This window comes from Aspergillus luchuensis, chromosome 2 (genome assembly GCF_016861625.1).
Source record: "Aspergillus luchuensis IFO 4308 DNA, chromosome 2, nearly complete sequence".
NCBI lineage: Eukaryota > Fungi > Ascomycota > Eurotiomycetes > Eurotiales > Aspergillaceae > Aspergillus > Aspergillus luchuensis.
The window spans coordinates 1,962,852-1,989,095 of NC_054850.1; the positions used below are offsets into that span (position 1 = coordinate 1,962,852).

Below are 26,244 nucleotides of genomic sequence, written 5' to 3' on the forward strand. Positions count from 1 at the left end.
CCACAGCGTGCAGACAGGCAAACAAAGTGGGGTGAGCCTGGAGGGAGGGACAACACCATCAACCCGGGTGGAGAGGAAAACAAGCAAAATTTCTACCTACCGACAATAATTTCTAGTTAAGACACTCAACGGCCATCCAGAATTTTCTTGCCGGGGCGGGATAAATAGAGAAAAAGCCGCGAAAGAGGGTGAGGAAAGAGGTAAGGGGACGGAGAGGGGAATGTCTTGTGTATGTGTGAGATGAGGGAGAGGGAGCAAAGAAAGGCGGGTTCAGAGTGTCTCTCGCAGCAAGCTGTCTGATCTAGTCTGTCTGTCTGTCTGTCTGTGTGTCTGTGTAGTAGTGAGTGGAGAGACAGAGAGAGTTGTGTGTGCGTGTGTGTGTGTTTCTCTCAGCATGCTCACCATCTTTTTTTTTTTCCCTTTTCCTTTTCCCACCCCCTCGCCGACCACTTCTCGAGCAGGAAGAATAATGCCACGTCCACGAGGCCGACCCGAGTAGACTAGACCCAAAAGGGAGCTCCACCTCTTGAGGCTCTCTGCATGGCCAGCGATGATTGGTCACCACGCGCGGGCACGGTTTAAGAGGCTGAATTGTTCATCTGCACCGAACCGTCGTAGAACTTGGCTGCTGCTCCGAGTGAAGGGAAGGGGGGGTGTGGAGGGCGTGTGTGCGTGTGTGTGTGCGTACGAGGGAAGGAGCCGTGGGCGCGGTGGCCAGCGTTTTCCTCGATCCTCTACAAACTTCCATAGCCCCAACTCGAAGCTTTTCATCAGATGATGAGGCTTTCTTTCTGACTGACTCCTCCCTTTCCCCTCTTCTCCGATCGGATAAAATCTATCGATCGAGGATTTTAATCTACCCTTTTGGGCCCAACTGTAGAAATCTCCCCTTCCCCCTACGGTTAACACACACACACCCCCTCCATAATATATTATAATATATAGTCCACGAGTTTTATTAATAAATGGCCCGTCCGCGATCAACTTCAGTTCATTTCCCTAGAAACCTTACTCTCAGGTTTTTTTTTCCCCAACCACAACGGCCGGCTAAGGTCGTACTCGGGTTCTCTAAGGCGACAAGGCTGCAGTCCACAGCTGGATGGCTGACCGCCACGGGAAGGACGCGCCCCAGTGTTCCTTCCACTCCTCCCTACTGGACAAGCCTCCGCCTGGTCCGTCACACAACCTGCAGAAGGGGGCTCGCACGATATCTAGTTCAGAGCAAGGATATGCATCATGTGCGGAGGGCAGTGTGATGAGTGGCATGTGTGGGAAGGGAGGAGGCGCCTCAAGTGAGAATGAGGCTAAAGAGAAAAAGCAAAAAAGGAGCATCGAAAATAATATAGTGAGACTAAAAAAAACAAAAATTGATTATTCTGACATTTTGGAAAAATTCTGAGAAGAAAGAAGTAGTGATCCTTTGAAAGTGAAAACTCAATGAGATGCACTGGAAATAGAATAATCAACAGCCTCGCTCTAAGAGTTACAACGGACCCAGTGCTACTGACTAGTAGTAGCAAGAAGATAGACTTAAACCACAACAGCTGCCGCTTTTGCTAAACTAACTAACGTTCCCCCGTAACTACTCCGACTCCGACTCCGACAACTCTGTGTGCAGGCAGGATCGAGGATACGGCTGCACCGAGTACAAAGAGGAATGGGGCTCAGAGCGAGGTGCCAGAGAGTTACTTAAGGTACGTGCTTTTACGGAGTAAGTACTGTGTAGTAGGAGTGTTTTGGCTGTCAGAGCGAGTGGATTGGCTTCCCGACCGATCTTCATCATTATTAATCGGTCAATCAGTCAATCCATCAAAACCATCCCAATTCTTGATTCCTTCAGACTTCGACCAGTGTGTCAATCTCTCGGTTGATAGTTCCCGTTAGATAGATAGCTAAGTACTTGGTTCAGTCTAATCTTGACATCCAGTGGTTGAAATTTGGTTTGGTTTGGTTTGGTTCGCATTGGAACTTTGGTTTTCGATCCGTGCATTACCCAGTACCGTGAATCCGAACGGGTCTGGGGCACGGTTAAAGGAGGGTCCCCCCCTCCCCTTCCCTATCCAGAGCGGGAAAGGTGTGAGTAGTTGGTTTGAGCCGGACGTTGTGGAAATTACCAGTAGGACGGGATCAAAGGCTCCATCAGGACCATTGCTATTTGTGCGCCTGCCGAGATGGACTGACATTCTTATCCACTTGAAACTTGGTTGAGAAGAACGGCGCAAACTGAAATGGGGAGATCGATCAAACATGGCATGGCAGCAGTAGCAGCAGAAGAGCAGAAGCACTGCAAAAGACAAGTAAGCCGTGTTTGATGTGCGCATCCACCCACTCACCCCCTCGTCAAACCAGTTGTGGAAATTTCTGACATGCAGAAGAGGAGGTAACTAGTTAGAGTGAGGGAGAGGAGAAGAAGAGGTATGAGTAAGAGGGGCTTTTTTTTCCCTCAACCTTGCCTTATTCAGGAAGGTCGATAGTAAGAAGAGGTACAGTACACACTTGACTAGAATGATGAGGGCTAGTCTAGTGTTTGCCCCTAGCCGGCGCGCGCGGGAGGGAGAGGGAGGGAGGGGGGATTAGACCACAGAGTAATAATTTAGTCTACTGTGTAGTAGTAGTAGCAGTAGTTACTCTAAGGAGTAGCCTAGCTAGTAGGACAATTTTTTTAGCTGAACACAACAGGAAAAATGGTTCAGGCTGGACAAGGCCGCAAGTTCCAACTGTCACTCTGCAGATGATCGGGACGTATCGCAACACGGCCCCACGTTTCCCCTCTTCTTTTTTGCCTCTTGTCTTTCTGACTGTCTGATTGTTTGGCTATCCGTCTCTTCCTTCCCTTCTTTTCTCCTCCCTTAGTGCGCTCCACTCGTCGTCAGTGCACCGACATTTCTCATCTTTAGCCACCGACAGGCCAGCAACGCCTTCATCGGACAGGGTTGAAGAATGCGATCGCAGTGCTGATCCCAATATGAACTGCAGGTATCCCCATCTACATCAACATATTGTTAGCATGATGCCGACGTTGCATTCATCGGACGGAGAGCAGCAGGGTACTTGCCTCGACACGACTCATAGTAGCCGAGTTTCATTCCCATGACTATCATCTTTACAGCAAATTGAATCTACCACAATAATTCTCATAGATTTCCCCAAAAGGGAACAGCAATGTGCCGAATAACGAGCTAGATCATGGCTATCTACGATACATCTCACAACTCAGCTCAACTTGAAGATATAGTACTAGAACCCACCCACTAACAAACTAACATCCTCAGCCAGCAACCACAAATAGGCTACTTACAGCCCCATCCACAACCAAAGATCAGCTACACTAACTAAAACCTCCTAGATTAACCAAATATTTCCCACCGACTAGTCTATATCTAGAGTCACACATACACACAGACCAAACCAGGGAAGCATTTAATGGTCTATCCAATAACCACCCGCTAATCGACTAGAGGCGGCCCGCCCCGAAGCAAATCCATCATTGCTCGCTGCCTCTCATTTCCCCTCTTCCCTTCGCCTCCTCTCACTCATACTACCTAGCTAAGTACTTAGTGACCAACCCCCTCAGTTAGCTAACCAGAATACGGAAATCGACTGGGTAGATCATCACCATTATCACCCATCATCGCCATCACTTTCTTCATGTGAACATACCTACACATACACACATACATAATCTAATATATAGCGAGCTGAAACATTAAACCAGGAGATAGTACATACTTTAGAAACAAGTAACACAAGTACTAGATAAACCCCCCCATCGCATCCATGTTAACATTTTAGGCTCCAGAGTAACGCCAATTGGTCCACTCATCTCAATACTAAAGTAAGTAGTTCACGGTAAATTCACTCCCTTCTGGTAAAGTACCCCGTAACCCCAACGAAGGATTATATTGAGTTGAAATCCTGAACTCGGAACATGAGCGAGGGTGAGTAAGTACTATACCAGTATAGTATCTAGTTAAGGAAAGGAAAATAGATAGCTAGTCGGACACTCACTCCGATCGAGAGAAAAAAAAAAGTACTACTACATACTACTCTAGCAAATCTCACCGCTCCAAAAATTGAATTATGACCCATTATTATTATTATTGTAGAATCTTGCAGAAAAGAAGGGTCAGTCAGTAGATCTGGAAGCGAACATAAAAAGCAAAAAACAAGAGGGGAAGAATAAGCCAGCAGAAAAAAAAAAGACAAGACAAGGCGAAGCTAGAAAGTGGAGAAGAGGAAGAGAGATGGATGAGAGCCTCGGGGGGTTTTGGTTCTGGTCCATTCCAGCCGGAGGTTCCACGCCCGCCACTGACATTGCTAAAAGGGAAATAAAAATAAATAAGACAAATCAGAAAAAAAATGAGAATAAAAAAAGGAAATAATCAAAGGGCTGCGGCGGCTGTTCCATCATCATCATCATCATCATCATCATCATCATCATCGTTACTCAAGAGGTGGGATGGTCCGAGTTTTGGCGCTAGAGTAGACTTTCTACGTTGAGCTCAATAGATAGTCAGTCCTCCACTACTACTATTACTACTCCATTATCTAGACTATCTACCTAGTTCGGAGGAACTTGCAGGAAAGGAGGGGGGAAAAGGGAATAGTAACTAGGTAATGAGGGAGGGAGGGAGGGACGGAGAGGAACGGAGAAGACAGTCAGCGGAAGTACGGAGTAGTACCTCTCTCTACTACTATAACCACGGAATTATAGTAAACAGCACTAAATATATTAAACTAGGGCTACTGGTACATATCTAAGAAGTAAAATAAAAAAGTAAGAAAACCAAGGAAATGCAGGCCCGGGAGCCGCACCCAATTAAGTGCCGCAAGCCCCCGATTTGCGGTTGGCGCTCGTGCTGACTCTTCGCCCGTTAGTTACTGGGGGAAGGGAGGGAGGGAAGGATGGATCTATCTAGTAGTAGCGCAGATACGAGGCTCCATCCAGCGTCATCATCATCATCGATTTTGTAGTCTATGGGGATTGCTGCTGCTGCTGTTGTTGTTGCAGCACCACGGCTCTAGGTAAGCCGTGCTGCGTATTTAGCTTCCTTTGCTTACTAGTTTAGCTGAACTAGCTTAGAGGGCTAGTTACTTAGTTAGCACACCACTTTTCTCATAACCTGACTTGAACCCCCAACCACCGCCCCTCATCCACCACACCCCCACTGCTAGTTTAGTGCGATGACTACTGACCCGGGCTTACTGGCGCTTGGACTCGTTCGGCTTTTGTACGCCTCCCGTGAATGAGGCTAGTGTGGTTTCGTTCTTTTCTTCTTGCATGCATAGGGTCGCCTTGCGGCGGTTTTGGGTAGTACAATGTTGGGGGCTGAAGTGGGCAAGTAGAAGAGTAGGTGAAGGAAGAGAGGTATGAGTTGAGCCCATATTAACCTTAATATAATCCGGGATTTGAGGGTTGAGATTTGGTTTTGGACAATGCTTACTTCCTTTCGTAATCTCCGACTGGCAAGGCTACTTCTCATCCATGATTGTGTTGTGTGTGTGTGTGTGTGTGTGTGTGTCTGTGTGCCGGCTTGCCGTCCATACTAGTATATACATGGGTGGTCATGCCACGGGAAAGGCAGAAAACAACTAAGTCGTGATATCTACTCCACTCAGGGTGCTAGACCTTGTGAGGGGCAATGTAAAAAGTTCTAGGGATGAATTAATTTATGTCTGTCCGCCCTGTCAAGGAAAACCAAGTAGTAGTCAACTGTTTACAGCCTGGCCTTTTGACTCAACTGGGCCTGAACTCTCTTAACCCGTTCCCAGGCCTCCAGCGCAAAAGGCTCCGTATTTCTAGCATATTCCGCAGCGCGGGCACTACTGGCCTGTCTCAGGGCATATCTCGCCTTGATACCATGCATAATAACCGAGCTTCTCCAAGAGAAGAAAGCATCGCCCCAGGGGATATCCCCAGTGGGGTCATACCCGGACACTTCACGATACCAGCGGATACAGTCCTCTCGAGCGGGCAAGCCAGGCACCACCTTCGGGACGAACATTGCCTTCTTGTGGTCCACCCCATCGAGGAAAAAGGGACTAGTGAGGTTGCAGAAGTCGGACAGAGGGTGCCCCACCGTGGCCATTTCCCAATCCAACAGGCCAATGACTCGCGGCTCGGATTTGTGAAATATCATATTATCGATCTTATAGTCCCCGTGCACGAGCGTGCCGCGGTCTTGCGGCTGCGTTGTCTTGTCTTCGAAGAAACGCACCATGTCCATGAAATGAGGCAACTCTCCGACAGGTTCCTTGGTCTCCACATCCACGGCTTGTGCCTGCGCCTGTGCAACTGCTGTGAAGGTGGCGATCTGTCGATCATAGTACCCCGTCGGTTTTCCGAACCTCTCCAACCCGACCTTTTGGGGTACTACCCGGTGGAATTTGGCTAATGTCCGGACCGCATCCTGCCATCTGTTGGTAGGGGGGGTTGCAGTCGTTAGCTTCTTCTTCCCGCTTCCATGTAACAGTAGCCGCGCCAGGCGGGTTGTATCATCCCGAAAAGGCAGGGGGGAGGGAGGAGGGGATGACGTACAATGCGGTTCTCTCCGCCGGGTCGACCCCGGGCATGGCAGGATCAGTGAAGTGTCGTCCGTCTAGGAATTCCATGATGTAGAAGGGGGTGCCGATTACGCTGCTGTCCTCACAGAGACAGTAGGCTTTGGGGACGGGCACGTCGGTGTTTCCTAGGGCATGGATGATCTTGTACTCGCGCTCGACTTTGTGCGCAGTCTTGGAGAGTAGCTTGCCCGGGGGCTTCTTGCGCAGGACATATTTGCTACCGTCGGCGGTAGTGAGTTGATAGGTAGGGTTGGATTGACCAAAGCCAAACTGTAGCGTGTAAGTTGTGTGTGACCAGGCGAATCAAATCAAAAAGGGCCATCCTATATACCTGCTTCACATCCAAGGGGGTCTTGATATCGGGTACATTGAGATTGAGATAGCGTTCCAGGGAAGGAACATCAATAGGTTGGCGCACCGCTCCAGCCATATCCAAGACAATGCGAACTTCAAAAACAACAATATGCTGTGAGACTATATGCAGCACCACCAATTTCTATAAAACGTAGCAAAAGCGGAGAATAAGTCACGCTGGGGATGGGAACAAAAACCCGGGGATAGCCCCGATCTCAAGCCAGCCAGCCACGGCCCGCGGCTCACCTGAAGGGGGCGGCGCTGCGGGGAGCCTCGGCTATCCTGGATTTCTTACCCATCTAGGCTTAGTCCAATTCCCAACTCACTCACTGTATCAGTCTATCCGAACCACTAGATAAATCAAACAGCTCAAACCCGCCAAGTCCATTAAAACGCGCCTCGCGTCTCCCTTCACCGCCAGACGCGTTCCCCCAAATCGATTCCGGCAACCCCAAATTAGAAAAAAATAGAAGAACCCACCATGAAGGGCCTCGCCCTCGCCCTCGCATCTCGTCGATTTACACAACACACCGCATTTCCAACACCTCTTCAGCACCTTTTCAGCCGAACAAGAAGAGAAAGGATACCCCATTTTTCTTCCTCCCCACTACACACCACCCAGATAATGACCAAGGAGACCACCCCTCCTCCCACCACTACCACTACCAACGAACCTACAACAACAACTCACGAACCCCCCTCCCTCCCCGCCTCTCCCCTCGCCAAACGCACCAAACCCAACACCGATACCACAGACACAACCACCACATCAACAACAATGGGCTCAACCAGCACTCCCCTCCCCCCCCTCCAAGTGAAGAAGCTCACTCCCACGGGCCGCGCCCCGACCCGCGGCTCTGCCTTCGCGGCCGGATACGACATGTACAGCGCCAAGGAGACCGTCATCCCTGCTAAGGGGAAGGCATTGGTTGATACGGGCATTGCTATTGCTGTGCCGGAGGGGACGTGTACGTACCCAGCCTACCCATAACTATATATATGTATACAGAAGATGGAAAACTGATAATGTTGTGTGGTATAGACGGCAGAATCGCCCCCCGCTCCGGCCTCGCCTCGAAGCACTTCATTGATACTGGCGCGGGCGTCATCGATGCAGACTACCGGGGAGAGGTCAAGGTTCTTTTGTTTAACCACTCGGATGTGGATTTCGAGGTGAAGGAGGGAGATCGTGTGGCGCAGTTGGTTTTGGAGAGGGTATTTCTCCCCTGCTCCCACTTTCTTGATGAATGGCCAATGGTGTCAATTAGCTAACTGATGTATAGATCTATACCCCTGAGGTTGTGGTTGTGGAGGAATTGGCGGAGAGTGTTCGTGGGGCTGGTGGGTTTGGAAGTACTGGTGTTTGAATTGGGAGTCTTTGGATAGGGTTATGTTAGAGATATGATGTGTATGGCTGAATGATATCCGTACAATTGGAATACAATTACATTACAATTACATGAAATGTGAAGATTGATGTCATCTATGTTTGGTCCGTCACTGCATTTCATCATGACTGGTGGTATATAAATCAACACCCGTCTATAACTAATCTATAATGCTCAAACAGTTCGCCGCCCATTTAGCAACAGGATCAACGAAACTGCGCCGGCAGATCCTCCCGTCGCCACTCACTCGCCTGGAACTCCACCTCCGGTTCCCGCAGATACTGCGCATGCCGGACCACCCGTACTTCTGCCGCCTTGCTCTCTCGCAGATGCGCCCTCTTCTGCTGGTCCTCCTGGCTGAGCAGCTTCTCGCCCTCATCCGGAACAATGGCGCGCAACTCGGCATCTCGCGCCTCCAGAGTCTTCTCTAGTACGCAGTGCATACTCGCCAGCACCTTCCGGGTAGACTGGGCAAGGGGTAACTCCGTAGCGGGAACATCGTCAGGCGAGACCCACGACTTGGTGTTGCGGAGAGTTGCATCAGCGTTGAACACCGCTTCGCGGAAGCGGGCTACCGTGAGAGCGGCGAACATATCGCCGGTACCGCTGAAGTAGCAGTCCAAGGCGGGGACATCGATGCGGAAGAGACGCGGGGCGCCGTCGGAGCGGGTGGTCGAGCCGATGATGGTGAGGGTGTTGGGGAGAGGAGAGTCGGAAAGGCTGGCGATTTGCACGGAGGTGATGATCACGTGGGGGATGTTGTAGATGGCGTGGAGGGCGGTGATGGCTTCAGCGAGGGTGGCGAGGGAGGTGATTTTGATGCCGGAGAGGACTCTGCTTTAGTTAGAGGGAGCAGCAGAAGTAAGGATAAAGGGGTGGCTTACTCGGCTTCGAATTGGTTGGGGAGAATAAGGTCTGCGTGGCGGATGACCTTCTTGTAGGCGGGAACGACGTCGTCGTTGACGTAGAGACGGCCTTGGTCGCCCATTACGGGGTCCAGGACTGCGCATGGTTATTACTGCCACCACATAGAACAGAGAGAGAGAGAGAGAGAGAGAGAGAGAGAGAGAGGGCAGCTCACCCCAGAAGAAAGAACCGGGATTCTTTTCCGCTTTGCGCTGGAGGTCCATGCCAATGGCCCCGACGGCTTCAACGGCAGCTGCACTGGGCGCATAGCCAGAGAGCATGACATCAAAATCAAGCAGGTTACTCTGCGTGAGACCCTCATAGAGCGCGGTGATCTCCTCTGCCGTGGCCCTAGTGCCCTTGAACTGTCTATAACCGGTGTGGTTACCTGAAACTTTGTTAGTAGATGATTACATATATGATATATGGCTGCTTACTGAAGTGCACCGTGTTCAAGGCGGCGACATCACAGCCCATGAGCTGCATGACCGCAGTGGCCATCTTATTGCCCACATATCTGATCCGTCAGTATGGGGAGCGATTGGATGCGACGAGACATCATGATAGATAGTGAGGTGTTATCAAATATGACACATACCCGTAGACAACCTAGACCCTTGTCAGCAATGCATTGGGGGTTAGGTACCATGGGGGGGTACATCCATGGTGGTTGGGGGAAAACATACATGGCTGGCGACAGCCAAGACCCTGGTCTCAGGGACGAGAAGATCGGCGGACATGATGAAATGAAGGGGAGCTGGTGGAGGAGAAGAAGAGGAGCAGGCGGGCAAGGAAGGGAACTTCGATGTCATTCCTTCCTTTGGGTCGGCGATAGGCGAGGTGGACCCTCCTGGTTTTGCCGCGTTGTTGATTGGCCCACGGGGCCGGCGTGCAGCCCGTGCTCCCTCGGGAGTTTTTTGATTTATCTTATTAAGGGATTTCCCATCCGGCAGTTTATTTTCCTGTCTTATTCTATCTGAATAGTAGTAGTGACAAGAATAGCTGTTACACTCCTCGAGTCAGTCATGACGCTAATTCTGGTGGCGCCAGTTTCAGACGAGAGCACAACAGGCAGAATAACCGAACTGTCCGCTATGCTCATTGACTTGTGAAAAAAGTCCTCTTTTGCTTTGTACTAGGAGCAAGGAGTCCAATCAGTTGCCCTGCTAAGAATAAACCCTGAGGGTCCAGACTCTTTGCCCGTCGGTCTAGTCTCGACTGTTCCATCCAGCCTATACCAATTATGCCCGTTTTTCCCTTTGGCGCACGGCTCACTCCGTCAGGCACGCCCCTGACCCTGCTCGTGTATGTGTGTGTGTGTGTCTTGTCCACAATGTGCCATGGCTTTAATCCCGTTGTGTGATTGATCCCGTTGTAGTACAGTAGTAGCCTCATGGTTTAGATTAAAGCTGCCCTCCCCCATCCTGAAGTGCCCTAATCCGTCCATCCATCCATCCATCCATCCCCCTTGCCCTGCCACCGAGCAGCCCATCCCAAGACCATGTAATTGGGCAACCACACTCCTTTTGATTTCTTTGCCGTCTATATACACACACTCTCTCTCTTCATCATTCTAGTCCCTCATTAAGGAGATCCAATTGACCATCACCACCATGGTATCCATCTACACGCCGCGTGCACGCCCAGCACGACCACACCAACACCACCACCAACAACGATCACTCCTTCTCTTAACCCTACTCGCCCTCCCATCCGTGCTAGGATCCGTGCTTCCATCCAACGCAGAAATAAGCAGCGGAGAGATCGTCAATGCGGATCACTCCGCAGCACATACCACCACCACCACCACCACCACCACAGACCAACAACTATCACCAGATATCTTCACCAACGACGACACCCTCACCCTCACCCTCCACCCCCGCACCACCACTACCAACAACAACAACACATCCATATCCACCGACACCACCTCCACCACAACCTCATCCTTCCCAACCGCCTTCGACACCTCCCTAACCAACAACTTCACCACAACCACCTGCTCCACCTTCTTCCACACCCTCCTAACCAACACGACCCTAACAACCTGCCACGCCATCTCCCTCTTACTCCGCGACTCAACCTCCTTCTTCCACGCCCTCACCTCCGCCCCAACCACCTCCTCCATCCTCGACACTGCCTGCGCCGCAGACCTCTCCACCTGCAGCACCGCCCTCACCACCCTCGCCACCTCCCTCCTCCAATCCTCGACCTGCCTGCACGACTACAACGCAGGCAACCAAGCCGTGGTGTCCCTCTACACAGACCTGATCGTCTACGCGCCCATCTACCGCGCCACGTGCCTGCAGTCCCCCACAACGAACAACTATTGTTTCGTGGATGCGGTGACGAATACCACGAATGCCGTCGACTATGATGTGTATTTCGTGCCGTATGGGAGTGCGATTTCCACGAAGCCCTGGCCCACTTGTAATGAGTGTCTCCAGGCCACGTTGAATGTGTATAAGGAGTATGCGAGTGTGGATGGGCAGCCGCTGGCGGGGAGTTATTTGCCTACGGCGAAAGGGGTGAATGGGGTTTGTGGGGAGGGGTTTGCGGATGTTAATGTTACGGTTGGGGTCGTGGGGGATAGGGTTAGTAGTGGTGGTGTGAAGGATTGGAGGGGTGGATTGGGGTTGGGGTTGGTGGTGGTGGTGGGGTGGAGTGTTGGATGGGTGATCATGGGGGTATGATAATATGTGATGTGATATGGGCTATGGTTTTTTTACATATGGAGGGATATTCTAATGTCTATACTTTAATTTCTCTTATCTATACTCACTCATTCACTCCCCTCGCTTTAGTTTGAAAGTATACGAAATAAAAGATCTTATTCAAAACCAGGTATATCCAGCCCGTAGGCAAATAAATATCAAACAATGCAGAAGAATATCAAAAATGTGGGGGCCACTATATCATGTCGTCACATATTTCATGATACGAATAATCGGGGGTACTGTCGGTTTGCTAACTTCGTCGGAAACTGTCGCCCAGCGCTACCCCTACCAGGCTTTGAGGCCCGAAGCTCTCACTCCCCAAGCCTGACGCTGGGCTCTGCGTTGATGCGTCTCTCTCCCGCTTGATCCGGAAGAAGGCCAGCTTGGTGAACCGGTTGAGCTGCGCCCAGAAGTGTCGTCCTGCCGGATGCGCCGCAATGCGCTCCAGGAGATCGACCGCTGCCTCGCGGACCGGCTGGTGTGGGTGGAACAGTCCCATGCCGAGGTAGAAGAGTCCCGCTTGGTTCTCCGGAGTCACGGTCAAAAGCTGGCAGATGCCTGCATAGTCCTTGACTGCATGCGCAAATGAGATGTAGATCGCCCCCGCATCGGCGGGCGGCAGCCTCAGCGCCCGTAGCCGGTCATGATGATGATGCAGGTCCGGCTTCTGAATCGGCCGTGAGGGATAATACATGGCTGCAATGTCTTGAATAAAGGAGTAATATGATCGCGTCGTCCGCCAGCCTTCGATCCTTGCCACCGAAGCCATCAGCTCGCGTTGCTTGGAGCCCTCATCTGGCCACACGTAACCGTGTCCGCGAAGCGTTGTCGGATCAAGCGGATCCGCCTGAAAGCCGCTTGGGCTTTCGGGCGAAAGCTCTTCGTTGGGACCGATAACATATAAATTGGACGCCCCGTAGACCGTCTCCTCGAAGGCAGCAGCAACCCGGGTGAACTTGGTGATATAGGCGCGCCACTTCGCTCGGATGGCATTCTCGCCGTATCGGTTGGTGATGCTGCGCTGGACCTCCTCCATAAAGACATTGTCTCCACTGGGATCTGAATTGTTACTCGGCGGTGGATGGTGGTTCATGGCGGCTTGCTGCTGGAAGTACAAGAGTCCTTCGGTAACAGGGGCCGGTTCGATGTGGCTACTGATCTTTATCCGGCCCGTAGGCAGGTCGCAAAGCACATCCCACCACTCGGGGTGGTTGGCAAAGGTAGGATTTGTCACCCCGGCAATGAAACCAGGGACCCTCAGTAGGTCATCGATCTTCGTCAAATCGGTGTACGGGAACGCATGTCTGGTGAAGCCGCGCAATATACCGCCCGACGCAAGGGCGCACGCCGCCAACACTGCCTCTGCCACCTCGCCTGAAGGGCGATTGTGCCCCAGGAATATCACACGCTTCTGAGTCAGCATGGCGTTGACGAGGACAATGATCGGATGGGTAAAGGGCCCGCTCGTGGTGAGGTGGGGGTGGATGGGAAAGGGCTGTGGCGAGGTCGCATGCGGAGAAGAAAAGATTTGGATGAGCTTGATGAGGGAAAAGTCGCCCACAACCTCCGGCCAAATCACCGTTGGCACCTTGACGGGAATAGGAATATCGTTGTAGACGATCTTAGATTCAAACTCGTGGGTATCTCGGGGTAGCGTGTATCGAGGGGCGGCCGGCCTCTTCGGGGACGGGGGCTCGTCGTCAAAAGGCGTGCCGTCTTCAAGTTGTCGCTGGTGGATCATCTGCTCGAATTTCTCGATGAACATATCCTTGCAGTTGCTCGCCTGCAAGATCAGTCGCTCTAAATGAGATAGCCTGGGCATCAACGACAGGTCCATGGCGTTCACAGCATTGTATAACGACGCGAGCGTCTCGGGGTAGGGGTTCTTGAAGTAATCCTCCAAGGCTAGGAGAAGTAGAGGCTATCGTGGCCGGTCAGCTCCATCACATGCGCTGTACTGGGTGAACCTACTTTATATATATGTAGGAAAGAATGTCGCGTACAAATCGCCATGGCTTTGACAACTGCACCACTGTGATTGTTCAGTATCGACTAGGCAGCCGGAAAACCATGGAAGGACATACCGCTTGACGGAGTTATCTTGCTTCGTATTTACAAGGTTGAGCACGTACATCAAGGGTGGCCCCTCGCCACCCTCTTCTTCGTCGCTGCTCTCCTCTTCGGTTGACCCGTCGACATCCTCGCTATCCCCGTCGCCGCTCTCCGCATCCCCTATCCGGGACTTCTTTTTCTTCTTCTTTTTCTTGCCGGTACTGGCATCGTCATCCTCGTCGGCATCCGCGCTCGTGTCCTTATGTAGGAAGAAGATCGTCCAGTCTTGACTCCGAACGTGCGTCTGATCGGGAAGCATCAGCTCCGCTAGCATGCTCTCGTCGCCACTGATTGCGGCGGGATACTGATGCTCCATGATCGGACCGCGATCAATGTGGAACGAGGCCACGAGGATGTACTCGACATGTCGCTCGGGCGAATCTCGGGGGTATTGAGATTTGCATCGTCGCGGTTTGGGATAGAGAGCAGAGGGACCATTGCCCAACGAGCGACGGCGCGCCGAGTTCCCCGAACTACTGGGGGTGCGCCGGTGGATGATGGAAGGGGAAGGGGAGAGGCGGGGATGGCCATTGGCCTTGGAAGGATTGGTGGTGGCCGCAAGCGAGAGGGTGGAATCGTCAGTAGGTCGGTAGGGAAGTGAGATGCTCATTTTCTGGCCGGGGAACAGGGGGTCGAGGTGGGCACGGGGGTCATTCAGATCGAGAGCGGATCGGGGGTGGCAAGTGATAGCTCCAGAGGACCGGCGAACAATGAGCACGAGGATAACGATAATAGCAGCATACTCGATCAATTAATCCCAGTAGAAAACCGAGGCGACCTGACTCAGGCAACTGATACTGTCGAACTGTCAGTCATTGTCGGGGATCATGAGCCAGGGCGGACTTTGGGGGGGTGGGAGAGAGGTTCGTCGATCGGAGGATTAGTCGGGATAGACTCAGGGGAAAAAGAAAGGGGACGAGAGCCTCCAAAGCCCACGCACCGACGATGATCTCCACAGCGGGGAAAGGCGACGGGAGACAAACCAGCACCACCGACCGCCATGGCCTCAATGCACGCAGTTGGGGGGGAAAGTAAGAGTAATTGCAATGGGACGTGCAATGGGTACGGGAGATCTAGGCCATGAGATCTAGACCACCAGATGGTAAATTGTTTTAGATCGATGATAATAATAGAGAAGATGCCAATGATCGGATCTCTTTCTCCGTGCAGTTCGATTGAGGGAACTTCAGACTTGCAGCAACTGCCGCTTCTTGCCTTTCTTGGGCCCCCGCACGTGCCCCCTCCGTCTCGGCCCGACTTGAACCCCCGATGCCTTGTTGTTTGTTTGGCTGCCTTTCCCCTTCTGGGAACTATGTATGAATGGTTATCTCCATCCCCCCATTCTATCTTGCCATCTTTCCCCCTCTTGATCCTTCTATGCTGTGTGTGATCCTCCCAATCTGATAGGGAATTTTGTACAGTTGCATATCATCGTCATATTTATTCTCCACATTGTTTCATCCAGCATGGTGAGTACTCATCCTCCCATTTTTCTCCCTCCGCACTCCGCTCACCGCCGTATCTACAGGTCTCCTCCAACGCCCCCTTCAGGCCATCGCCATTATCATTTGGCTCCCCTCGACCCTCCCCTTTTCGCCGTCCTTCCACGCCCAACTCCCCTCCTCAGGGCCGTTCAAGCACTCCTGGCAGTTCCCCCGGTCGCGGATACACCCCGGTCCAGTCTCCGAGCAAACTCAAGGAATCATACACAGTCGAGGAAGATGACGGTTCATCACCCAAAAGCAAGCCCAGGAGTCCCATTCCGCAGCCCCGATTCACACGAGAGGCGCCCCCCTCGCCAACGAGGGGCGCCAATGCCCCGGATTCGTCGCCGTCGTTGATGGAAGCCAAAGCCACGAACATGATGGCGGCGTCATCTGATGCCGCAGCCAAACTTCCCCCGGCACAACTGCGGGAAATCAGAGAAGCCTTTCAAGTTCTGGACCGAGATAACGATGGTTTGGTAGATAAGGACGATGTGGCGGATGTGCTTACGAACGTGGGTATGTAAAAGAAGGCTAGCTAAAGGCTAGCTAGTCGATCATCTTAGGGCGATGACATATGATACTGACGCAACGCTCCTCAACAGGCCAAGACCCGACTGCCATTTCGAAATTCTTCCCTCTGGGAGGTCCCCAGACTATGAATTTCCCCACCTTCCTCAATACCCTCTCACAGCTGCTCGCCCCTCTCTCTTCCCGCCAAGAGCTCATGAATGCCCTAGCGGCCTTTGACGAGGACGACAGCGGTCAGATCGACGTCGACGAGCTGCGCGATGCTCTCTTACATACGGCGTCCGAGGACGGAGACCATCCACTAAGCGACCGGGAGATCAATGAGGTACTCAGTGGATTTACGGGGCGCCGAGCATTTGGTGGGAAAGGTGCTCGGGCAACGGGCGGAGGAAAGAGGGGGGAGGTATTCCGATACCAGGACTTTGTCAGTGGGATCATGGGAGGGACAGAGAATGGATCGACGAATCGCCGCGACGCCTAGTAGATAGCCGCAACGGCGGAGTGGGAATTATTGCTTATAGTTCGGTAACGGCGTTCGGATGAGGAGGGATACCGATAGTTTAGGGAACCCGACTGGCTCTGGCAGCCATTGACCTGCAATTTTTGGATCTCCGTAGAGACAACAACAGCAACAACAACAACAACCTCAACTACACCAGCAACATCATGTAGATACCTTTTAGGGCAGCTCCATCTGCGGAAAGTTAAACATGACAGCCAGCCAGGAACATGTCACGATGGAAATAAAGTTGACAGGGCGAAGGACCAGACAAGACAAGACTCGTGGGCCCGCGAGGATTAAGGCCAGGAATTTCCCATGGCAACTGAGCTTTTTCGCTCGCGTCGTCGCGTGTCCCCGCATTCCGGCCGTCGGCAAAAAAAGGCCCGCCATCAGATTGAAACTCTGAAGAGAGAGAAAGAGAAAGAGAGAGAGGGAGAGAGACACTAAAAATTAGTGATGATCCCAAGCTGCAGCAGAACCCCCTAAGAAGCCATTGATTTCTTGCATCCGTCCGGCGTCGTTTCTTTTCTCCAACCATTCATTCTCCCCCATTTCCAAAAACCTAGTTATTATTTACTCTTACGTGATATAAATTTCTCCAGGCTCCTTTTTCTTTTTTGTCTATCATTATTGTCATTATAATATTCATGGATCATCTTCCTATCCTTCTTTGATTCCACGTTCAAGGAAGATGGTTGTATCTCTGCGCCAGATGCAGACCCCCAACCCCAATCCTTGCTGATCCAATCGAGCGTCTGTCCGTCACACCTGCAGCAGAGCCCACTCTTTCTCTCCCTCCACTCCTCCAGCCCAGCCCAGCCCAGCATGGCGCCCTCCGAGTCCTCTCCTTCTCCCTCGTCCTTTCATCCCACCCAGGCCCAGCTTAATCTCGCTGCTCTGGCTGGGTCACCTTCACCGCGGACCATGCGAGGCTTGCGCAAGATCCAGTCTCACCAAATCCTCTCATCTCACTCACCTTCTTCTGCTCATCATCCGCCATCGGGGCGCTTGTCTGCTGGCGCCGAGGAGCTCGCCCAACCTCCTCAGCTGGACTCGCCCGTGCGACTGCGCTCGCAACGCCGGGCGCGCTCCAACAGCGATGCCTCGTCTCGGGAGGCCCCTGCGATAGGAACTCAAAAGCGATCGGCCAGGAAGACGGGTTCTGGGTTTGGAATCAAGCGCTCGGTCTTGGAGACTCTCCTCCGGGACGGTCCGCACCAGGGCAACCTTCAGGAGGGTCTCCAGGAGCTCCGGTACCTCGTTCTCTCGACACGAGTCGAAGCAGACGCGGATGGCATGGTATATAGCCCGCCCCCTCCTCGTGCTCTTTCTGCCCCTCGTGGAATCAGGAGCAACACGTTCACTAACACTATCGCGACAGTCCACCTACCGAATCTACCTCTGGCTCGTCCTTCTCGATGTTTCTCCTGTTCCAACCGACGAATACCTCTCCCTCATCCACCGTGGTCGCTCCCCAGCCTACACCAAAATCCGCAATGACACATTCCGCACGATGGCCACAGACCCCCTATTCAAACGCCGCGTTACGGAAGCCAGCCTGATCCGGCTTCTCAACGCTGTCGCATGGAAACTTCACGATGCAAAGAATAAATACCGATCGCGATCGCGTCCCTCGTCACGTCTCCGAGAGATTGAGCTTTTGATCAACACGCCTCCGAGCATTGAAGAAGAACCCTCCCCATCTGGAACACCAGGTAGTGTTGCCAGCAGTCGCGGCGGCAGCAGCAGCGGGATTACGAATGAATCAGCGATCTACGTTCAAGGCATGAACGTGCTCTGCGCTCCATTCCTCTACGCCGCCCGCAGCGAAGTCGAAGCCTTTGCCCTGTTTCACTCGTTTATTACACGCGAATGTCCGGGTTACATCCGTGGCGCCATGGACGGGGTTCATCGAGGATTGCGCTTGGTCGATCAATGTTTAGAGATCGTCGAACCCAAACTAGCGGCGTACCTCTTCTCTAAAGGCCTACAGGCGAAACTGTATGCATTTCCGTCGGTGTTGACCCTCTGCGCGTGCACGCCTCCTCTTCCGGAGGTGCTTCATCTTTGGGACTTTTTGTTCGCGTACGGAACACATCTAAATATCTTGTGTATCGTGGCGCAATTAATTCGAATGAGGGACACGATCCTGGAAAGTCCGAGGTATGTTTTCTTTTCTTTTTTTTTTTTTTCCTTTGCCTTTCCCCTTCCCTACCTTTGTTCATTCCCCCTTTTCATGTTTTCTTTTTCCTCGTCCGCCTCGTCCCCTCGAAAAAGCAATACCATACCACCAAAAACAAAACAAAAACGGGGATAAACAAGACAAATCACATCCCCTCAGAGCACAGCCCCGACACACAGCTCCCTCTGAGAGAATAAATCTCCTGGGCAGATATGATACCCCCCAAACCCAAAACAAAGCCCGCAGCAGACATCCCAGAGAACATGTGAAGTGAGGTAACAGCGCTAACGACCCATCCACAGTCCCAACAAAATCCTCCGATCCTTCCCACCACTAGACGCCAAAGAGATCATCGCCCTGACGGTCCTAATCGTCCGCAAGATCCCCGAGCCGCTGTACGCTGAATTAATCGACCATGCCAAATGATGGCATCACGTTTCTTTCTTTTCCCTGTTTTTCCAGCTAGCTAGTCAGCCAGCCAGGGAACACAGCTACGACTTCAGCTACGGCCAGCCAGCTAGCTAGCCACGAAAACCAACCCTACCTGCCTACCTACCACCTACCATCTAACCCACCGAATTCGCCACCTACTACTTTACCACCACACGGACCCGGACCCAGACCCAGACCCAAAACAATATTCCGAATTGGGACTAATGTATCCGTCCCGTCCGGCCGTCCGTCTTTCCGTCTCCCCTACCTGAACCTACTACGCTACTTATATTACCCTTTTCACTTTCTCACGTACGCGCCGGATCTAACGATGACCTAATTGAGACGTCTCGTACTTACCCCCTTTTGTACTTGTATTTTACACTTTTCTTCTCTTTTCCCTTTTTGTCATTTTTTTGAACAATTTCTGGCGTTTTGTTGTTTTTTTCCCCCCTTTCTCATGATAACTAACCTACTAACCTGACCCACTGACTACCATTACTGTATGTATTATTGATTGTTATGAGAGCATGATATCATTGATGGAACTAACTGAGATATGAGAAAAAAGATGGAAAAAGAAAGCATATAGGGAGAGTTGATTGGTTGATCGACGGAGATGGGGATGTATTTTACTTGGAGATGTTGATTTGTTTTTGATTGATTGATTGATTGATTGACCATGTTATTCAAGGCTGACTTGACTATGTCTGTCAGTCAGTCAGATAGATGAGATGAGATGAGATGAGATGGATGACTCATGAGTGAAATGATGAAATTGATTGAATGCATCATGCCTTTTTCCATTCCAAATATTGGGTTTGACTTTGATTTCAATATAAGTAACTAATTCATTCTATCTATATAATGTATGTATTGAGTGTTTGTGTTCAGTAAACCCCGTTAAACGCCCCCCTCGACGCCGTCAATTTCACTCTGGAAAAGTCATTGGAAAACCCTCACACCTCGCACATATAAGTAGAGGAAATAAGAAATAAGATCATGCACATATAAAACTATGATCACATCCAATACCAGAGCACATTCAAACATAGTAGTGAACCCAACCCCTTGATCCCCCGTTCTATCCCGGCCTTACCCCTTTGCAGTAAATATTGATGATAATAATATATCTGTATATCGATAACAACTATAGGCTTGGCTAGCCAGTTAATGCGTTCTTTGTTCACAACTAATGTTGGAAGGAATAGCATGCGGCTAAGTAGCCACTGCTGCTTTAGTTCCAGTATTCGACCCATTAACAACCAGAGGCCCGCAGTGCTCGCCCGATTTGGACGACGCTGAAGTCGACGAAGACAGCGACGATGACCTCGGGCTGTTGTTGTTGCCAGGACCGTATGGTCCTTGGTTCTTTGCGACCGGACCGTTCGTGTTAGCTAATGGAACCGAACCGGTGTGTCTCTCGCGGGTCAGGCTGTACGCGACATGAAGACTCCGGTCAATCTTGACGCGGATTTTCGCGTCCATGAAGTTGATTCCGTTGTACTGCGCTACAACACGCTTGGCTTCATCCGCTGTGCGCAGGGTTATCCGCGCGAAGCCTTTGCAGCGCCCGGTGTCAGGGTCCGTGGATACCTCAGATTGCTCCACTGTGGCGCCGCTTTCTTCGATGAAGGCACGAAGGAGCTTGTCGGTGGTGGTGGGACTGAGGTTCTGCACGAATATAGTTCGTCGTGGGGAAGAACGGGGGCCTGGGCCCCCGGTGTGGTAGATCTGCGGCGCGAACGCCGGATTGTAGCCGTAGGAAGCTTTGCCGGACATGTGGGCCCGGCGTCCGGGTAGACTAAAGCCGCCATGTGCTGGGGCGTCAGGGAACGGTGGCGTGGTAGTAAAAGGATATGTGGGGAGAAAGGGAACAGCAAAGGCGTCGCCGAAGGAGTGGCGGAGAGGAGCGGGCGACGGTGGGATGCCTGTTATGGGCTGTTGTGTGACTGGATCTGTAGGGAAAGGCATGAAAGGCTGCTGCGGCATTGGTAGGGGATGGACCATGGGGCCGTAATCAGTAGCTGGATATGTCGGGCAGTTTGGACTGCCGGATAGGATGGGTCTATGAGTTGTCAGTTCTTCGCCTGAGCCTGAGGAAGGGAATGCACTTCCTGTACTTACTCGGGTGAAATGGGAGACGGAGGCACTGCCATGTTTTGTGTCGATCGTGGCGGAGTCGAGTAGCCTGGTACATAGTTGGGTGGGATCACGCAGGTTGGACTCTTCGTAGGCCCGGCAATTGGTCGTGTAGGCGAGCTGGTTCGTGCTAATGTGACAACCAGACTCTGGCCTTCCCAGCCGTTCGTAGATAGCCTATCTAAAAACATACTGTCAGCTAGTTTCAACTATTTGGGTTCCATTACGCACGGTAGGTCCGCCATGCTTCGTCTTCGTTCTTCACAATGATCTGGCCAAGACCGGTTGGAAATCCATGCTGGTCATCGTAGACCACAGCTTGACGGATATGTAAGGCTGTCTGGCGGACTAGGTCCTTGAGCTCTTGCCAGCGACAGTGTGCCGGTATCTGCACTCAGGGTTAGACAAGGTCGCGTGTATAGGATGTACCACGTGCGAGACATACTCCCTGAAGAAATAGAACGAATTCCTCTTCTGACCTTCCGGATTTTGCCATCCGGCCCTTCTCGCGTGGAGGGAAAGGCATGATAGTGTGGTATAGTAGGGATCGATATGTCAGATCCCCTGAATGTTCGGAGAATGGATGAAGAGTAGGTGGACCCCGTGAGCTTAAAGCCTGTGATCTTCTGACAAAAGAACTATTTCCGACGATTTTAAGCTTCAATGCGCAGGATGGACACGGTTAGCAGGGGGGGGTAGTGACCTAGACGCTAGAATATAAGTATCGGGGTTTGGTCTGACGGTCTCACACCTGGGTAGTATGACCAATGATGCCCAAGGGGATTATGCTTACTGGTTCGTCCTTTGCAGACCCCGGTCGCTATTCAGAACAATCAGGTACGGTTTGAAGAAAAGAAACCGATCCACAGGAAAAAAATGTAAGAGATCGAGGACCTGTGCTTCGTGGGTTTTATGTCAAGATTGGAGGACAAGCGCCCGAGGGTTGATCGACCTCCTACATCGAAAGCGGCCCACCGAAGGCGAAAAGTGTTGAGGCCAGTGCTGAAGCAGCAGCAGCAGGTAGAGTAAGGAGGGCCAGAATAAGACTAGCAAAGACAGTAAGAATGTCCGAGGGAGTGGAAACGGAGAGGACAGTAGGACCCGTGAGGATAAGATTAGTGGAACGAGGCCAGGAAGCAGAAGGAAAATAGACGGAAGCCACCGATGCATCCGCTGACGAATTAAAAGGGGGCGCAGTTGGTGCTGGAGAGCTTGCGAGGGAATTCCGGGCCTGATGCCTGGAGGAGACTGGGATGGGTCAACTTGGGAGCACTGGCAGAGGCAGTTGGGAGGAGAAGGTGGTGGTAGTGGTGGTAGTGATTGCAGTCGAGGGATCGAAAGAGGACGGGGGCCCAAGCAGGCTGATGATGATATGTCATGCATGATCAACAGTGATGGATAAGAAAAGATGGAGACTCACTATTGAGCTTGAGTGGCCGAATAAAGTGATGGAGTCAAAAAAACCAGATGAGAGGGAAAAAAAAGAAAGAAGTAACCAAGTAGTTAGTGGATGAGTAAAAGAATGATTGAATGAGGAGATGGGGGAGAAAAGAAATGAAATGAACTGAAAAAAAGAAAAGAAAAAGTAAATATAGTTAGTTGATTTAATTGATTAGTTGCTGTATGATGGCTGACTGACTTGCTGGGCATAAACTAAAAACCAGTCATTCAGTCAGCCAGTTCTGTCAATCAGAGCCAGTAAGTTGAAGATGAATTAATTGAGAGATTTCTATTTGTAGCAGGAAAGTTAATGATTTCTTCACATAGTGTGCTGCGTGAGATTGAACTAACTAGCGGCCGGTACTGCTCATGTAGCACCAGGAAGAAAGTACTGTTAGAGACTAGAGAAGCTGTGAGAGAGACAACTCGAAGTATATCCTCGAGTCAAAGCTGCAATGATTGATTGGTAAAGATCGGAAAGTAAATGACGATGAGAATGGACACAGTCGCCAACAACAAGAATTCAACCCAACAACATGGATCCAGCCCTTTCCTTCAATGGCACTCTTCAACACCAACGCCAAAATAACCTCCACGGACTCATCACTCATCACTCATCACACCTTTTCCTCTTCATCCGCCGCCTTCATTCCAATACACTCGAGTACGTCACGCTTGGCGGACAGGGTTACACCGCCAGATCTCAGGGCAGCCACAACAACAATAAGGTCTCTGTCCTGTCCAGTCAATCAAGTAAAAAAGAATTGGTCTCGAATAAAAATAAAACAAATAGATTAATTAGAACTATACCAAGAATTGCTGCTGACGGGGAAATAAAAAAACAAAAACAGAGTTGATGGTGGACCATCCGCCCTGCATCGCCCTGAAAGGCAAATGGCATTGTGCTTTTCCGTTAATATCATCCTCATTCTCATCCTCACCTTCGGTCAGCCCTGTGGTGGCCAGCAATATTTCCCCTCAAAGAAGGGCAGCCAACCAAAATAAGTAGAGATCCAATATTATGTTAGCAGACAGCTGATGCGATACGGAAACAGATGTTTCTTTTTTGATTCTGCTGTTCCCTTCGCATCCCTTGGGTCACCTTCATCATACTAAGTAAGCAGCACTGCAAGCAAAAATAGAATAACCTCAGCCCTGAAATGGGGATGTGGAGTTACACAGTCGGACTTGTCTCATTTGTCTGATCATGAAAGGTCAAAGACTGCAGCATCTTTCACCCGGACTCTGACCTTTCCCCAACTCTTTTCCCTCCTCTCTCATCAGGCCTCTCATTGCTGCACTAGTAAGTTCGGGTTAATTGTCTCGGTCTCAGCCCATGTCTCCACAAATAGTCATCCAGGAATGCATCGCAGCAGAGATCAAAACAAAATGAAATGCAGCAACAGCAGACCAGCCAGAGTAACTTCCCAAGCAAGCGAGCTTCACAAGCAGCCTATTGAACAACTTGCGTCTCCCCAGTCGGATCCAGTCTTGCCCCTTGATTCGGTTCTGGGACCACCCAGATTCGGCCGGGAAGATCCCTGAAGCCACCTGCATATGAGGTATCCATTTCCAACAACAGTCGCAGTCATCGCCTAAGTAGGTCCGGTGGTCTTGCCGCCCGGGAGTACCTGTCCACTCCATGCATCGAAGCCTTGCCACTCCAGTCACCGCCGGCGCTGAGCGATACATCCAAAAGAATGTCACACGGCAGCTGGCCGTATATTGTTAGAAAGTCTGGTCAGTCACCGGGAAGCGTTGGACGGGAGACACCAACCAACGCCCGGGCAGCAGGCGTCAGGCTCCGGTAACCGCTGCGACCAATGTGGTTTGGTGAGGTGAGACTAGGAGCAATAGGATGGGAGGGCTGAAAGTGGATGAGGATGTCATCGGATCCCATTTACGGGAACCTACAGCTGGAAAAAAAAAGAAATGTAGAACAGAGAGAGGGAGAGAGAGTTATCAGGGAAGCCACTCCAAAACGCCAGGCACTGATTAAACTGCCGAGATAAGCCGCTGCAAATCTGTCCGCGCCGGGACCTTGACTCTTCCGAATCAAGTAGAACTGGGTTGTCTGCTTCAGTCGCCTTAGATCTCGCCTATGAGTGTGAATGATTTGAGTGTGTGTTTGTCCATTTGATTAAGCCTGGCTGAGTCACGATCATGGCGGCAGATCACAGACTATCTAGCTTACCTTCCCCCAGAAACTCCGCTAAAAATCGATAGTCGGACGATCGACCCATACAACATAGTAGACTTTAGTTGGTGATTAGGCATGCCCTCGCCCTCGCCCTCGCCCTCCGCCCACGGGCCCGCGGCTCTGGTAGGATCTCCCACTAGCAAGTACTCGTTAATGACTCCATACCCAACGAGGCGAACAATCTAGAAGGTATCGAGGAATTCATGACCCATCGGGATCCCGGGGACCCAAAAAAAACTTCAAGCTAGACTAGAAGATGCTATCCGTCGTGGCTGGCTCAAGATCTCTCTCTCCACTTGAGATGGGACCATCTTAAATCTTCATATTCCCGATCAGGGAAGACGCTGGATGTTCCTGGTGGATTACTTACTTACCTGTCTCGGTCGCGTGGACGACTAAGCTTTGATCGTGTCACTGCCGTACGAGAAGATTAAAATGTCCTGTCCCTCCGTGCCTGGTCGGGCCTACCGATTACATACATGAGCAGCACAGTAGTCTGCGGACTATTGAACACTACGCCCTATTCCATGTCTGCGTGGGCCCCCGATGATGTGAAGATGGGATCTCTTGTGATCGCAGCTACGGGGCGTAATCGCTGTTCTGCTGTGGAGCGAAGACCTAAGATTATTGCTTGGTTTCTTTGGATCGTAACGTTGCTGTGATACTGAATCTCGAAGTCATGACTTAACCTTCCTGACTGAGAACTGGCCGAATTGGGAGATCTGGTCGATCGCCCTCGATTCCTCAGGACAACAACTCACTAGATTCAGACAACTACCATGGAACGGAGCTCTGAGGAACGAGCTCTACCTGTCACATGCAATAGGACATAGCGGCCACCGACTGGATCGCAATTGGCAATGCCATTCCTGTCACCTATCGAGGCTCACTCGGGGATTATCTGACATTTCCGCTGACACGGTGACCATGGGATAAATCGTCTGCCGACCATGACATCGGGCAGACCGTTCTGCAATACTTGAGGTTTTATACAGTACCACGCACATATGCCCGCACATGATGCTTTCACACTGGGTGACACCATCTAGTTGATTATCTGAGCTCTCCAGCGCACAGCCACCAAATGCAGTCAGCCAATCCTGAGGCTTTCTCCTGTCCCCTCATAGCCCCCTTCTGCCCTTCAGGTGTTTTCTTCCCATCGCTCGCTCAGTGCTAACCCCGATACTAGCACCATAGCACGGTGGACCCCGAGCAAAGTAGACGAGACGATGAAACGAGGCCAAACCCACGACTGAAATGAGCCACGACCCACTGATCAGCGACACC

At 51.4% G+C, this 26,244-nt stretch overlaps 9 protein-coding genes across 9 annotated transcripts; 5 read left to right on the forward strand and 4 right to left on the reverse strand.

Annotated features, from left to right (window-relative positions):
• Positions 1-1,099: 1,099 nt before the first annotated feature.
• On the forward strand, positions 1,100-1,399 carry AKAW2_20619S (uncharacterized protein; the record flags this gene model as incomplete). Its single annotated transcript, XM_041685352.1, has 1 exon — positions 1,100-1,399. The coding sequence occupies one exon, from the start codon at positions 1,100-1,102 to the stop codon at positions 1,397-1,399; it is 300 nt and encodes a 99-aa protein (XP_041539445.1).
• A 4,318-nt stretch (positions 1,400-5,717) lies between these two features.
• Positions 5,718-6,994, reverse strand: AKAW2_20620A (phosphotransferase family protein; the record flags this gene model as incomplete). Its single annotated transcript, XM_041685353.1, has 3 exons — positions 5,718-6,417; positions 6,539-6,834; positions 6,896-6,994. The coding sequence occupies 3 exons, from the start codon at positions 6,992-6,994 to the stop codon at positions 5,718-5,720; spliced, it is 1,095 nt and encodes a 364-aa protein (XP_041539446.1).
• Positions 6,995-7,399: 405 nt separating this feature from the next.
• Positions 7,400-8,285, forward strand: DUT1 (deoxyuridine 5'-triphosphate nucleotidohydrolase; the record flags this gene model as incomplete). Its single annotated transcript, XM_041685354.1, has 3 exons — positions 7,400-7,886; positions 7,961-8,133; positions 8,202-8,285. The coding sequence occupies 3 exons, from the start codon at positions 7,400-7,402 to the stop codon at positions 8,283-8,285; spliced, it is 744 nt and encodes a 247-aa protein (XP_041539447.1).
• Positions 8,286-8,512: 227 nt separating this feature from the next.
• Positions 8,513-10,024, reverse strand: BUD16 (pyridoxal kinase; the record flags this gene model as incomplete). Its single annotated transcript, XM_041685355.1, has 6 exons — positions 8,513-9,140; positions 9,191-9,308; positions 9,388-9,600; positions 9,650-9,729; positions 9,811-9,821; positions 9,899-10,024. The coding sequence occupies 6 exons, from the start codon at positions 10,022-10,024 to the stop codon at positions 8,513-8,515; spliced, it is 1,176 nt and encodes a 391-aa protein (XP_041539448.1).
• An 801-nt stretch (positions 10,025-10,825) lies between these two features.
• AKAW2_20623S (uncharacterized protein) lies at positions 10,826-11,908 on the forward strand (the record flags this gene model as incomplete). Its single annotated transcript, XM_041685356.1, has 1 exon — positions 10,826-11,908. The coding sequence occupies one exon, from the start codon at positions 10,826-10,828 to the stop codon at positions 11,906-11,908; it is 1,083 nt and encodes a 360-aa protein (XP_041539449.1).
• A 274-nt stretch (positions 11,909-12,182) lies between these two features.
• On the reverse strand, positions 12,183-14,654 carry AKAW2_20624A (AFI1/MesA family protein; the record flags this gene model as incomplete). The annotated part of the gene is made up of 3 exons (XM_041685358.1): positions 12,183-13,853; positions 13,904-13,964; positions 14,017-14,654. The coding sequence occupies 3 exons, from the start codon at positions 14,652-14,654 to the stop codon at positions 12,183-12,185; spliced, it is 2,370 nt and encodes a 789-aa protein (XP_041539450.1).
• Positions 14,655-15,510: 856 nt separating this feature from the next.
• AKAW2_20625S (putative calmodulin) lies at positions 15,511-16,540 on the forward strand (the record flags this gene model as incomplete). The annotated part of the gene is made up of 3 exons (XM_041685359.1): positions 15,511-15,513; positions 15,573-16,047; positions 16,134-16,540. The coding sequence occupies 3 exons, from the start codon at positions 15,511-15,513 to the stop codon at positions 16,538-16,540; spliced, it is 885 nt and encodes a 294-aa protein (XP_041539451.1).
• An 846-nt stretch (positions 16,541-17,386) lies between these two features.
• Positions 17,387-18,878, forward strand: AKAW2_20626S (uncharacterized protein; the record flags this gene model as incomplete). Its single annotated transcript, XM_041685360.1, has 2 exons — positions 17,387-17,860; positions 17,943-18,878. 2 exons carry the CDS (start codon positions 17,387-17,389, stop codon positions 18,876-18,878), a joined length of 1,410 nt encoding a protein of 469 aa, XP_041539452.1.
• Positions 18,879-20,393: 1,515 nt separating this feature from the next.
• AKAW2_20627A (RNA-binding protein) lies at positions 20,394-21,843 on the reverse strand (the record flags this gene model as incomplete). Its single annotated transcript, XM_041685361.1, has 4 exons — positions 20,394-21,243; positions 21,303-21,498; positions 21,549-21,705; positions 21,763-21,843. The coding sequence occupies 4 exons, from the start codon at positions 21,841-21,843 to the stop codon at positions 20,394-20,396; spliced, it is 1,284 nt and encodes a 427-aa protein (XP_041539453.1).
• Between the last annotated feature and the right edge of the window lie 4,401 nt (positions 21,844-26,244).